At 40.6% G+C, this 13,995-nt stretch overlaps 1 protein-coding gene across 1 annotated transcript in view; it reads left to right on the forward strand.

Annotated features, from left to right (window-relative positions):
* EFCAB8 (EF-hand calcium binding domain 8) overlaps nt 1-13,995 on the forward strand; it is a 99,003-nt gene that overhangs the window by 65,464 nt on the left and 19,544 nt on the right. The window contains exons 20-21 of the mRNA XM_015457927.4: nt 2,617-2,835; nt 3,394-3,552. Coding sequence (XP_015313413.3) covers nt 2,617-2,835; nt 3,394-3,552 — 378 coding nt within the window. The remainder of the gene's footprint in view (nt 1-2,616; nt 2,836-3,393; nt 3,553-13,995) is intronic.

A 13,995-nucleotide genomic window follows, 5' to 3' on the forward strand; every position in this document is an offset into this window, starting at 1 on the left:
ATGGGGGAAATACTTGCCCTTTGTTTTTGGTTCAGGGATTCCTATTTTTCTTTTTTTTGAAAAATTTTTCTTGTAGTAAAATGCACATAACATAAAATTTACCATCGAAGCCATTTTTAAGTGTATGGTTCAGTGGTAGTAAATATATTCATAATGTGCAACCATCACCACCATCCATTCTCAGAACTCATTTCATCTTGTAAAATTGAAACTATACCCATTAAACAGTAACTTCCACTCCCCTCTCCCTCCAACCCCTGGAAACCCCCTTTCTACTTTCTGTCTTTATGATTTTGACTACCTCATGTAAGTGGAATCATATGTTTGTCTGGCTTATGTCACTTAGCATAATGTCCTTTTTGGTTAATTTCCAAGTATTTTACTCTTTTTTGACACTATTGTAAATGGAATTGTTTTTGTAATTTCCTTTTCAGATTGTTCATTGTTAGTATACGGAAATGCAACAGATTTTTTTTTTTTTTTTTTTTTTTTTTTTTTTTTTTTTTAGATAGTCTTGCTCTGTCGCCCAGGCTGGAGTACAATGGCACGATCTCGGCTCACTGCAACCTCCGCCTCCCAGGTTCAAGCGATTCTCCTGCCTCAGCCTCCCAAGTAGCTGGGATTACAGGCGCCTGCCACCACACCTGGCTAATATTTGTATTTTTTGGTAGAGATGGGCTTTCACCATGTTGGCCAGGCTGGTCTCGAACTCCTGACTTCAAGTGATCCACCCACCTCAGCCTCCCAAAGTGCTGAGATTACAGGCGTGAGCCACCATGCTCGGCCAATGCAACTGATTTTTATGTGTTGACTTTGTATCCTGCCATTTTGCTGAATTCATTTATTAGCCCCCTTTTTTTTGGTGTGGGAGCTTTAGCGTTTTCTACATATAATATCATCTGCAAACTTATAATTTTACTTCTTTCTTTCCAGTTTGGGTGCCTTTTATTTCTTTTTTTACCTAATTGCTCTGGCAGAGCTTCCAGTACTCTGCTGAATAAAAGCGGCAAAAGTGGACATTCTTGCCGTGTTCCTAATTCCAGAGGAAGAGCTTTCAGTCTTTCACTACTGAGTATGATGTTCATTGTGGGTTTTTCATATATGGCTTTTATTATGTTGAGGTAATTTCCTTCTATTCATATATTTTTTTAATTTTGTCAAATCGTTTTCTGCATTAAGATGATCGTGTGGGTTTTTTCTTTTTTCTGTGAAGTGGTATATTATATTTATTGAGTTTTGTATGTTGAATCATCCTTGCATTCCAGGAATAAATATCACTTGATTATGGTATATAATCCTTTTAATATGCTACTGAATTCAGTTTGCTAATTTTTTTTGAGAATTTTTAAATATCAGTGTTCATAAGGGATATTTCTCTGTAGTTTTTTTTTTTTTTCTTATAGTGTCTTTGTCTGACTTTGATATCAGGGTAATGCTGGCCTCATAGAATGAGTTAGGAAGTGTTATCTCCTCTTTAGTATTCTGGAAAAGTTTGAGAAGGATTGGTATTCATTCTTCCTTAAATGTTTGGTAGAATTCACCAGTGAAGCCATCAAGCTTTGGGTACAAGTGACTTCTGGTTTTTGACCCTGGCATCGGGGCTAGTGGGAAGCAGTTTGAACAGCTAGTTTCGGATTTCTATGACAATAAGGATAATTGAGATTTTTTTCTTTTCTTTTTGTTTTCTCCCTCCCCACCCCTCCCCTTCTTCTTCTTCTTTTTTTTTTTTTTAAATAGAGACAGGGTCTCACTATATTGCCCGGGCTGTCTCGATCTCCTGTGCTCAAGTGATTCAACCGCCTCAGCCTCCTGCAGTGCTAGGATTACAGGCATGAGCCACAATGAGATTTTTGATAATCCAGATTTTTGTTGTTGGTGGTGACATGCTTTGGGGACACATAAGCTATTACACTGTAAAGTTCTGAGTTAGCAGGAGTGAGGAAGCTTCCAATTTCCCCTTTCTGGCCTGATTCACTCTACCACCCTGGCTATGCTCTCAGCCTCCTACTGGGTGCCAGGCAAGAAACGTTCTTCTCATGGTTGCCATGCAGACTAACTTCCCACTGTGGCCCCCACATGAGCCACAGGAGTGACATGTAAGGGAAAAGTGAGCAGAGTGGGGAATTAGCAAAAGGCATATGATCAAAACAAGTCTTGAACAAGAATTTGTTTAAAATGCTTTCTTGATGATTGGCTGGAAAATATGGGTATTTCACTATAGATGTACATGAAGGGGAATGAGTTCCTTCCCCAAATCACTTTGAATTGAGTTACAGGTTGTGAAAATCTTGTCTGAGCCTATGTCGAATCAAACTTGTAAGCCTTCATTTGATAAACATTTATTGATCATGTATTATGTGTCAGGCACCATTGTGGTTACTAAGGACAAAGTAGTGAACAAAAAAGACACAAAATCCCTGCCCTCTAGTAGTTCATAGTCCAGTATGATGTTCCTTGTCACCAGCCGGGTAGGAAGGGTGGGACCACCATCACCACTTTCACTGGGCATCTAGGAAATTGGGGGACCAGGTGGGTGTGGTGACTCGCTGGGATCCCTCAGCACCATGTGACACTTGCTCACAGCCCTGCTGAGCTGGGCCCTCCTGTCTTCCTCAGATAATCTTCCTGCAGACCAGGCCTCGCCTGCCATACACGGCTGCCCTGCTGAGCAGCTGCATGGATGGCTACATCTACGCCTGGTCCCTCCACGGGAGCGGAGGCCTGCTGGGGAAGTTCCCTGTGGACCTAGACAATGAAAATGTTGTTGTGGGTGCCATGGCCACTGATAAAAATGACTGGATCCTCATCACGGGGGATTGTAAAGGATGCATCAAGGTGAGGAAGAACTGGCAGGAAGATTGAGGAGCTGGTGCCAGCCAAGTGTCCAACCACCTCTTCGCTGCACGTGGCCCTTGCCTAGTTCCTACTCCCTCTGGGTACTGGTTCCATTTGTAAAACAATGCAGGGAGGAGGGTGGGTTACCTTAGGAGTCCTCTCCTGCTCTGCTAAGCTCAGTGACAGGGACTTGGTTCAAAAAGCCTTCCCCGGAGAATTCCATGCTCCATCACTGTCTTCTCCAACTCCCTCATCCCCCAGTCGTGTGGCTAATCTAGGATCAGCTGTCTCAGGAGCTGATTTTGTGCCTTGTGGCAAGACATGAGGCAGGGGTGTGCTGTCCTTGAGCTGGTCACACCCTTCCTGCCTGCTAATCCATGAGTCTGGCCTAGAAGATCCCTAAGGCCCTTTCTGGCCCTAGTGGTGAGGCATCTCAGAGATGTAAGAACTACCCCCCACCCCCACCAAATGAAGAGGAATGTTCTGGGAGGAGCCCACAGAGTGAGTTGGGTTCTGGGTCAAGGGGTGTGAGGCCACTAACCCACATGTTGTGTCTAGATCTGGGACATCAAGGATTACTGCATGTTGATTGATAAACAGCCATTCCAATCCAATGTGGCCAAGGTTGTCTCTGAAGCATACAACAAGTTCCGGTTATTAATTCCTCAGCAGCTTGGGACCAGCTTCCCGCACTACATTCCCTTGGAGGATAAAGAGGTAGGAGGATTATTACTGGAGGGTTGCTCAGGAAAGTGCCTTTGAGCCCCACAAATGAGCTAGGACCATAGACTAACTCAAACCCAAGAAAAATACGCTTACTAAAAGATAAGAGCAAAAATATTGATAGAATTAGTATTCGTGGCCAGGAACAGTGGCCCACACCTGTAACCCCAGCACTTTGGGAGGCCAAGGCAGGTGGATCACCAGGTCAGGAATTTGAGACCAGCCTGACCAACATGGTGAAAATATAAAAATTAGCCAGGTGTGGTGGTGCGCGCCTTAATCCCAGCTACTCAGGAGGCTGAGGCAGGAGAATCGCTTGAACCCAGAAGGCAGAGGTTGTAGTGAGCTGAGATTGCACCATTGCACTCCGGCCTGGCCAACACAGCAAGACTTCATCTCAAAAAAAAAAAAAAAAAGGGTTAGTATTTGTAATAGTGCCACATTAGAAACAACCCAAATGCCCATCACCGTAGACTGGAAAATAAATTACAAATAAATTACAGTGTAATATCTGGCACCAGAAATGAATTTACTCACTACAAAATGGAGAACTCTTCAAACGATTTAGGCAAAAGAAGTCAGACACAGAAGAATACGTATTAGAAATGATTGTTTTTGTTGGGGAAGTGGAGAGGCTGGAAGTAATCATGAAGGGGACTTCTGGGGAGGTTGGCAATGTTCTGCTTCATTAACAGGCCTGATCATGCAGTTGTGTTCAGTTTCTAAAAATTTATTCAGTGGTGGGCCAGGCGTGGTGGCTTGCTCCTGTAATCCCAGCACTTTGGGAGGCCAAGGCTGGTGGATCATCTGAGGTCAGGAGTTCAAGACCAGCCTGGCTAACATGTTGAAACCCCATCTCTACTAAAAATACAAAAATCAACTGGGTGTAGTGGTGCATGCCTGTAATCCCAGCTACTTGGGAGGCTGAGGCACAAGAATTGCTTGAACCCGGGAGGCAGAGGTTGCAGTGAGCCAAGATTGTTCTATTGCCTTCCAGCCTGGGCGACAGAGTGAGAATCTGTTTCAAAAAAAAAAATTCAGTGCTATACTTATGTACAATTTTCTATGTGTATATTATACATCAATGAAAGTTTTAAAAAGTCAGGTAACATAAAAAGACTTACAGCGAAGAGTCTAAGTCCCATTCCTGTTCCCCCAAACAGTTCATGCTCCCTGAAGTAACCACATGTGTTGATTTTTGTTATTCCTCCAGTATTTACTTATGCAAACACAATGTGTAAAGTTATTTTCCACTGAAGGTATCATCTCACTTATACTGGTACTCGTCTTGCTTTTCTTGCTGTATGATGTATCTTGGAGATCTTTGCATAGCAGCACACTATCCCATTTTAAGGTACATTTGTCTTTAAAAAAATCTTACACAAAAGTGAATAGTGAATGTTATTTCACATATGTGAAGGCATTTCTGTAAGAGATGTTCTTGCAAGTGGGATTGCTAAGTAAAAGGGTTACATGCATTTGCAGTTTTGGTAGCCCTCTTAAAGGCAGGTAAGACTATTCCTACCTGAATCTTTGCGTGAGTATGTTATGGCCAGTTCATTTTAGTATGAAGAGAATGTCATTATATTCAGATCTCTTGGGAACTGATTACCCACAGCATCAGTATGTGAAGAATTTATAATGTGGATACAATCATTATAATAATAATATTTATTTACTGCTTGCAATGTTCCAGGGATGGTGATAGGTAGGTTATATATGCATTCATTAATCTCCATAATGACTCATGAGGAAGATGATATTTTTCAGATGAGGAAGTAATGAAACTGAAGAGCTGAGAGGCTCATCTAAGCTCCAGTAGCAACCAGTGTAGACCTGAGACTAAACCTAAGTCTGTCTGACTGCAGAATCTGTGTTCCTGATCATCTGCTCTTAGCTTTATAATGATATATTTTAAACAATTGGGATTATGTTGTATGTAACTGGAATTTCCTATGCCATCAAATAATCTTTTTTCTTTGAAAATTTTATTAATATTGTTTCAAATAGATACATCATAATTGTGTACATTTCTGAGGTGCAGTGTGCTGTTTTGATCTGTGTACACATGTGGAATGATTAAATCAAGCCAGTTAACATATCTACCACCTCACTTACAATTTTTATGGTGAGAGATTTAAAATTTACCCTTTTAGTTATGTTGAAGTATGCAATATATTATTGGCTATAGTCACTGTGCTGTGCAGTAGATCTCAAAACTTACTCCTCTTGTCTGACTGAAACTTGGAACCCCTTTGACCAGTAACTTCCCCTTCTCTCTCCCTCATTCCCCACCCCACCCTCTAAGCCTCTGGTAACCATCATTCTCCTTTCTACTTCTTTTTAAAGACCTCTTTTTGGCCAGACGCAGTGGCTCATGCCTGTAATCCCAGTACTTTGGGAGGCCGAGGCGGGAGGATCACCTAAGGTCAGGAGTTCAAGACCACCCTGGCCCACATGGTGAAATCCTGTCTCTACTGAAAATACAAAATTAGCCGGGCATGGTGGTGCGTGCCTATAATCCCAGCTACTCCAGAGGCTGAGGCATGAAATCTCTTGAACCTGACAGGCGGAGGTTGCAGTGAGCTGAGGTTGTGCCACTGCACTCCAGCCTGGGCAACAAAGTGAGTCTGTCTCAAAAAATCAATCAAACCAAATCAAATAAAAATTTTTTTTTTTTTTTTTTTTGTAGAGATGAGGTCTCACTATGTTGCCCAGGCTGGTCTTGAACTCCTGGGCTCAAGGAATCCTCTGCCTTGGCGTCCCAAAGTGCTGGGATTACAGGTGTGAGCCACCATGCCCGGCCCTTTCTACTTCCATGAGTTTGACTTTTTATGATTCCATATATAAATACGATCATGCAGTATTTTTCTTTCATGCCTGGCTTATTTCACTTAGTATAATATCTTCCAGATTTATCTATGTTGTCCCAAATGGCAGGATTTTTTTCTCTTTTAAGGCTGAATAGTATTCCGTTAAATATATACACCACATTTTCATTATCCATTCATCCATTGATGGCCCCTTGGGTTGATTCCATATCTTGGCTATTGTGAAAAGTGCTGCAATGAACATGGGAGTGCAGGTATTTTTTTTGACATACTGATATGACATATTGATCTCTTTTGGATATATACCCAGAAGTGGAATATAGTCGTTTAGTTCTAATTTTAGTTTTTTAAGGAAACCCCATACTATTTATCATAGTGGTTGATTTGGCTTTGTTGTATCCCCACACAAATCTCATCTTGAATTGCAGCTCTCATAATCCCCATGTTTTGTGGGAGGGACCTGGTGGGAGGTAATGGAATTGTGGGCCACCCTATGCCATTCTCATGGTAGTGAATAAGTCTCATAAGAAAAGATGGTTTTATAAAGGGCAGTTCCCCTGCTCATGCTCTCTTGCCTACTGCCATGTAAGAGGTGCCTTTGCTCCTCTTTCACCTTCTGCCATGATTGTGAGGCCTCTCCAGCCATGTGGAACTGTGAGTCCATTAAACCTCTTTACTTTATAAATTACCTAGTCTCAGGTATGTCTTTATTAGCAGCATGAGAACAGACCAATACAGTGGTTGTACTAATTTACATTCCCTCCAGCATTGTACAAGGGTTTTCTTCTTTCTGCATCCTCACCAACACTTATTTCTTGTCTTTTTGATAACATCTAATCTAACAGATGTAAGATGATATCTCATTGTGGTTTAATTTGTTTTTCCTAATGATTAGTGGTACTCAGCATTTTTTTTCTTGAACCTGTTGGCCATTTGAATGTCTTCTTTTGAGAAATGTCTCTTCGGATGCTTTGCCCCTTTCCTTCCTTTACTTTCCTTTCTTTTCCTTTCCTTTTTCCTTTACAGGCACAAGCTACCACACCCGGCTAATTTTGTATTTTTCGATAGAGATGAGGTGTCACCTTGTTGGTCAGGCTGGTCCCGAACTCCTGACCTCAAGTGATCCGCCTGCCTCGGCCTCCCAAACTGCTGGGATTACAGGCGTGAGCCACTGCGCCTGGCCACTTTGCCTATTTTATGTTATTTTATTTTGAGATGGAGTTTTGCTCTTATTGCCCAGACTGGAATGCAATGGCGCGATCTTGGCTCATCACAACCTCCGCCTCCCAGGTTCAAGCGATTCTCCTATCTCAGCCTTCCCAAGTAGCTGGAATTACAGGCATGTGCCACCACTCCCAGCTAATTTTGTATTTTTAGTAGAGATGGGGTTTCTCCATGTTGGTCAGGCTGGTCTTGAACTCCTGACCTCAGATGATCTGCCCATCTTGGCCTCCCAAAGTGCTGAGATTACAAGAGTGAGTGTGCCCGGCCCACTTTGTCCATTTCCTAATTGGGTTATTCATTTTCTGGCTATTGAGTTGTTTGAGTTTCTTATTTATTGTAGATGTTACTCCCTTATCAGATGTATGATTTACATACATTTTCTGTCCCTCTATGGGTTATCTCTTCACTTTGTTCATTGTTTCCTTTCTGTCCAAAAGCTTTGTATTTTGTCTAAAATCCCATTTGTCTATTTTTGCATTTATTTATTTATTTATATTTTTATTTTTTATGTTTGTGAGGTGGAGTCTTGCTCTGTCACCCAGGCTGGAGTGCAGTGGTGCAATCTCAGCTCACTGCAATCTCTGTCTCCCAAGTTCAAGCAAGTCTCCTACCTCAACCACCTAAGTAGCTGGGATTATAGGCGTGTGCCACCATGCCTAGCTATTTTTGTATTTTTTTGCTAGAGACAGGATTTCACCATGTTGACCAGGCTGGTGTTGAACTCTTGACCTCAGGCAATCCACCTGCCTCGGCCTCCCAAAGTGCTGGGATTATAGGTGTGAGCCGTCGCCCCTATTTTTGCTTTTATTACCTGTGCTTTTGGGGTCATAGCTAAATAACCATTGCTTAGATCAATGTCATGGAGCTTTTCCTCTAGGTATTCTTGTAGTTGTTTTACAGTCTCAGATCTTATATTTAAGACTTTAATCCATTTTAAGTTGATTTTTTATACTGTGTGAGATAAGGATCCAATTTTCCTAGTACAGTTTATTGAAAAGACTGTCTTTTCCTCATTATGTATTATTAACAACTCTGTCAAAAATCAATTGACTATTAATGCATGGGTTTATTTCTGGGTTTTCTATCCTGTTACATTAGTTGATGTGTCTATTTTTATGTCAGCACCATATTGTTCTGATTATATTAGCTTTATAATATATTTTGAAATCAGGGACTGGATGTCTTTTTTTTTTTTTTTTTTTTTTTTTGAGACGGAGTCTCGCTCTGTCACCCAGGCTGGAGTGCAGTGGTCGGATCTCAGCTCACTGCAAGCTCCGCCTCCCGGGTTCACGCCATTCTCCTGCCTCAGCCTCCCAAGTAGCTGGGACTACAGGCGCCCGCCACCTCGCCCGGCTAGTTTTTTGTATTTTTTTAAGTAGAGACGGGGTTTCACCGTGTTAGCCAGGATGGTCTCAATCTCCTGACCTTGTGATCCGCCCGTCTCGGCCTCCCAAAGTGCTGGGATTACAGGCTTGAGCCACCGCGCCCGGCCTGGATGTCTTTAGCTTTGTTCTTTTTGCTCAAAATTGTATTGGCTAGCCAGGGCCTTTTATGGTTGCATGTGAATTTAAGGATTATTTTATTTCTATAAGAAATGACATTGGAATTTTGATAGGGATGGCACTGAATCTGCAGATTGCTTTGGGTACTATGAATATTTTAATAATATTCTTCTAATTTATCAACACAAGATAGCTTTCCATTTATTTGTGTTTTCTTAGTTTTTAAAAATGTTTTAGTTTCCTGTGTACAGATCTTTTAACTCCTTGGTTAAATTTACCCTTAAGTATTTTATTTTATTTTAGTTACTACCACATGCCTGGCTAATTTTGTATTTTTAGTAGAGACAGGGTTTCTCCATGTTAGTCAGGCTGGTCTCGAACTCCAGACCTCAGGTGATCCGCCTACCTCGGACTCCCAAACTGCTGGTATTGTAGGCATGAGCCACTGCACCCAGCTGAAAACCACACTTTCTATTGATTAAATAATATTTCATCTCATGGAATTACAAATTTTCATTTTATGAGGTTATCACTTATTTAGCTTGTTATCTTATTTTTGTACATTAATATGGTTTCTAACTTTTCATTATCAAAAAAGAAAATGGACAAAACCGTAGAAAGACACAAACTACTAAAGTTGACTTAAGAAAAAATAGAAAATCTGAAGATATAAAAAATCTGAATGTAATAAGTAAGGAGATTGGATTAGTAATAAAATTTCCCACGAAGAGAAGTCCACATTCAGATGGTTTCACTGGTAAATTCTACCAAATATTTAAAGAATTTTTTTTTTTTTTTTTTTTTTTTTTTTTGAGACAGAGTCTCACTCTATTGCCCAGGTTGGAGTACAATGGTGTGATCTTGGCTCACTGCAACCTCTGCCTCCCAGGTTCAAGTGATTCTCCTGCCTCGGCCTCCTGAGTAGCTGGGATTACAGGCATGCACCACCATGCCTGGCTAATTTTTGTATTTTTAGTAGAGACAGCGTTTCACTATGTTGGCTAGGCTGGTCTTGAACTCCCAACCTCGTGATCTGTCCACCTCGGCCTCCCAAAGTGCTGGGATTACAGGCGTGAGCCACTGTGCCTGGCTAAAGAATTAATGTCAATTGCTCACAAACTCTTCCAAAAGAGTTCTCTATGAGGCCAGTATTACCTTGACACCAAAACCAGATAAAGGTATCACAGGAAAATAAAACTACAGACCTAATATTTTTATGAATATAGATACAAAAATCTTCAAAATACTAGCAAATTGAAGCCAGCAACATATGAAAATGATTATACACCATGACCAAGTAAGATTTATCCCAGGAATGCAAAGTTGGCTTAATATCTGAAACAAATTAATGTAATACACCATATTTACTGAATAAAAAACAAAAGCCATATGATTATGCCAATAGATGCAGAAAGAGCATTTAACAAAATTGAACACCGTTTTCTGATTAAAACACCCAATAAACTAGAAATAGAAACTCCTTCAACCTGATAAAAGCCATCTATGAAAACTCACAGGTAGCATAAAACTTCATATTGAAATATTAAATACTTTCCTGTAAAATCGGAAATAAAACAAGAATGCTTACTCTTGTCACCCCAATTTAACATTTTACTGGGAAGTCAGTTAGGCAAGGAAATGAAATAAAAGATATCTATATTGGGGAGGAAGAAATTAACTATCTCTATCTGCAGATGATATGATCTTTTATCTAGAAATCCTAAAGAATTTATTAAAAACTATTAAAACTAATAAATTCAGTAGGGTTGCTTGATATGGTAAATATACAAAATCAATATATTTATATACACTAGCAATAAACAATCTGAAAATGAATAAAAATTTCACTTATAATCGCATCAAAAAAATTTAGGAATAAATTTGGAAAAGTAGTGCAAAACTTGATCCCTAAAAATTGTATAACATTATTGAAAGACATAAAAGAATACCCAAATAAATTGAAATATATCTCATGTTCATTGACTGGAAGACTGGATGTTGTTAACATAGCATATTCCCCAAATTGATTTAATGCAATTTATATCAAAATCCCAGCTACTTTCTCTTCTTTTCTTTTCCTTTTCCTCTTCCTCTTTCTTTCTTTCTTTCTTTCTTTCTTTCTTTCTTTCTTTCTTTCTTTCTTTCTTTCTTTCTTTTCTTTCTTTCTCTTTCTTTCTCTTTCTTTCTTTTCTTCTTTCTCTCTCTCCCTTCTTTCTTTTCTCTGTCTCCCTTCCTTCTTTTCCTTTCTTTTCTTTTTTCTTTCTCTCTCTTCCCTCCTTCCCTCCTTCCCTCCCTCCCTTCTTCCCTCCCTCCCTCCCTCCCTCCCTCCCTCCCTCCCTCCCTCCCTCCCTCCCTTCCTTCCTTCCTTCCTTCCTTCCTTCCTTCCTTCCTTCCTTCCTTCCTTCCTTCCTTCCTTCCTTCCTTCCTCTCTCTCTCTCTTCCTTTCTTTTTGACAGTCTCACTCTGTTGCCCAAGCTGGAGTGCAGTGGCGCAATCTCAGCTCACTGCAACCTCCGCCTCCCAGGTTCAAATGATTCTTCTGCCTCAGCCTCCGGAGTAGCTGGGACTACAGGCGTGTGCCACCGTGCCTGACTAATTTTTTTGTATTTTTAGTAGAGATGGGTTTCACTGTATTGATCAGGCTGCTCTGGAACTCCTGACCTCGTGGTCCGCCCACCTTGGCCTCTCAAAGTGCTTGAATTGCAGGCATGAGCCACCTCGCCCGGCCGGCTGGCTTTCTTTTCTTTTTTTCTTCCTTCCTTCCCTCTCTCCCTCCCTCCCTCCTTACCCCCTTCCCTTCCTCCCTCCCTTCCTTCTCTCTCTCTCTCTTTTTCTTTCTCTCATTCCTTCTTTCCTTCTCTCTCTCTCTTTCTTTTCTTTGACAAAGTCTTGCTGTGGTACCCAGGCTGGAGTGCAGTGGCACCATCTTGGTTCACTGCAACCTCCACCTCCCAGATTCAAGCGATTCTCCTGCCTCAACCTCCCGAGTAGCTGGGATTACAGGTGCCTGCCACCATGCCTGGCTAATTTTTGTATTTTCAGTAGAGACGGGGTTTTGCCATGTTGGCCAGGCTAGTCTTGAACTCCTGACCTCAGGTGATCCACTCGCCTCAGCCTCCCAAAGTGCTAGGATTACAGGTATGAGCCACTGTGCCTGCCTGCCTTCCTCCTTCCCTCCCCTTCCTCCCTCCCTCCCTCCCTCCCTCCCTTCCTTCCTTCCTTCCTTCCTTCCTTCCTTCCTTCCTTCCTTCCTTCCTTCCTTCCTTCCTTCCTTCTTTTTTGGAGATAGTAGGATCTAGTTAGTAATAAAAAAAATCTTAAGAAAGAACAGAGTTGAAGGATTCACAATTCCCAAGTTCAAAACTGAATATGAAGTTAAGTAATGAAGACAATGTGATACTGGCATAAAGAAAGACGTATAAATAAATGGAATAGAATTTAGAGTTAAAAAATAAATTCTCACGTTTATGATCAATTGATTTTTGACAAGAATGCTGAGACAATCAAATGGGGAGAAATAATATATTTTAAAAAAAATGTCCTGCTGGGACAATAGGGATAACTTTATCTGTATTAGAAGAATGAAGTTAGACTCCTACTTCATAACACACACAAAAAAATAACTCCAAATGGATCATAGACCTAAATGTAAGAGCTGAAATTGTAAGACTTTTAGAAGAAAATAAAAAATAAGTGCAAAGTATTTGTGACCTTAGACAGTGTATCTTAGATATGACAGCAAAAACAAGCTACAAAAGACAAAAACAGATAAATTGGACTTTGTCAAAATTAAAAACTTTTGGAGTGCAAAGGATACCATCAAGAAAGTGAAAAGATAACCTTAGAGAAAATACTTGCAAATCATGTATCTGATAAGGGACTAGTGTCCAGAATATATAAAGAACTCTTGCAACTTGATAAAAAAGATAAATAACCGAATTAAAATATGGGTAAAGGATCTAAATAAACATTTCTTCAAAGAAGATGTACAAATGGCTAATAAGTATATTAAATGGTGCTAAACATCATTAGCTATCAGGGAAATGCATATCAAAACTATAATGGGATCCCACTTTACACTTGCCAGGATAACTATAGATAATAGCAATGGTTGGCTGGGATGTGGACAAACTGGGACTCTTACACATTGCTGGATAGAATGTAGAAAGCTGGCCAGGCACGGTGGCTCACGCCTGTAATCCCAGCACTTTGGGAGGCTGAGGCGGGTGGATCATGAGGTCAGGAGTTTGAGACCAGCCTAGCCAACATGGTGGAACCCCGTCTCTACTAACAATACAAAAATTAGTAGGGCATGGTGACAGGTGCCTGTAATCCCAGCTACTTGGGAGGCTGAGGCAGGAGAATCGCTTGAACCTGGGAGGTGGAGGTTGCAGTGAGCAGAGATCACACCATTGCACTCCAGTCTGGGCAACAAGAGCAAAACTCCAAATTCCATTAAAAAAAAAAAAAAAAAAAAAAAGTAGAACGCTGCAGTCACTTTGGAGAACAGTCTGGCAGTTCCTCAAAAATTAAGTGTAGAGTTACCATATGATCAAACAGTTCCACTCCCAAGTGTATACCCAAGAGAGATGAAAACATGTTCACATAAAATCTTGTACTTGAATGTTTATAGTAGCATTATTTATAATAATACAGAAGTGGAAACAACCCAAATGTCAACTTCCAAATGGATAAAGTGTGGTATAGTGATACAATGGAATGTTATTTAATAATAAAGAATAAAGTACTGATGCATGCAACAACATGGATGAACCTTGAAAATACTATGCTAAGTGAAAGAAGCCAACCACAAAATACCACATATTGTGTGATTCCGCTTAAATGACATGTCCAGAATGTCCACATTATACTTTCTATAG

The sequence above is a fragment of the Macaca fascicularis genome, chromosome 10 (genome assembly GCF_037993035.2).
Source record: "Macaca fascicularis isolate 582-1 chromosome 10, T2T-MFA8v1.1".
Taxonomy (NCBI): Eukaryota; Metazoa; Chordata; class Mammalia; order Primates; family Cercopithecidae; genus Macaca; species Macaca fascicularis.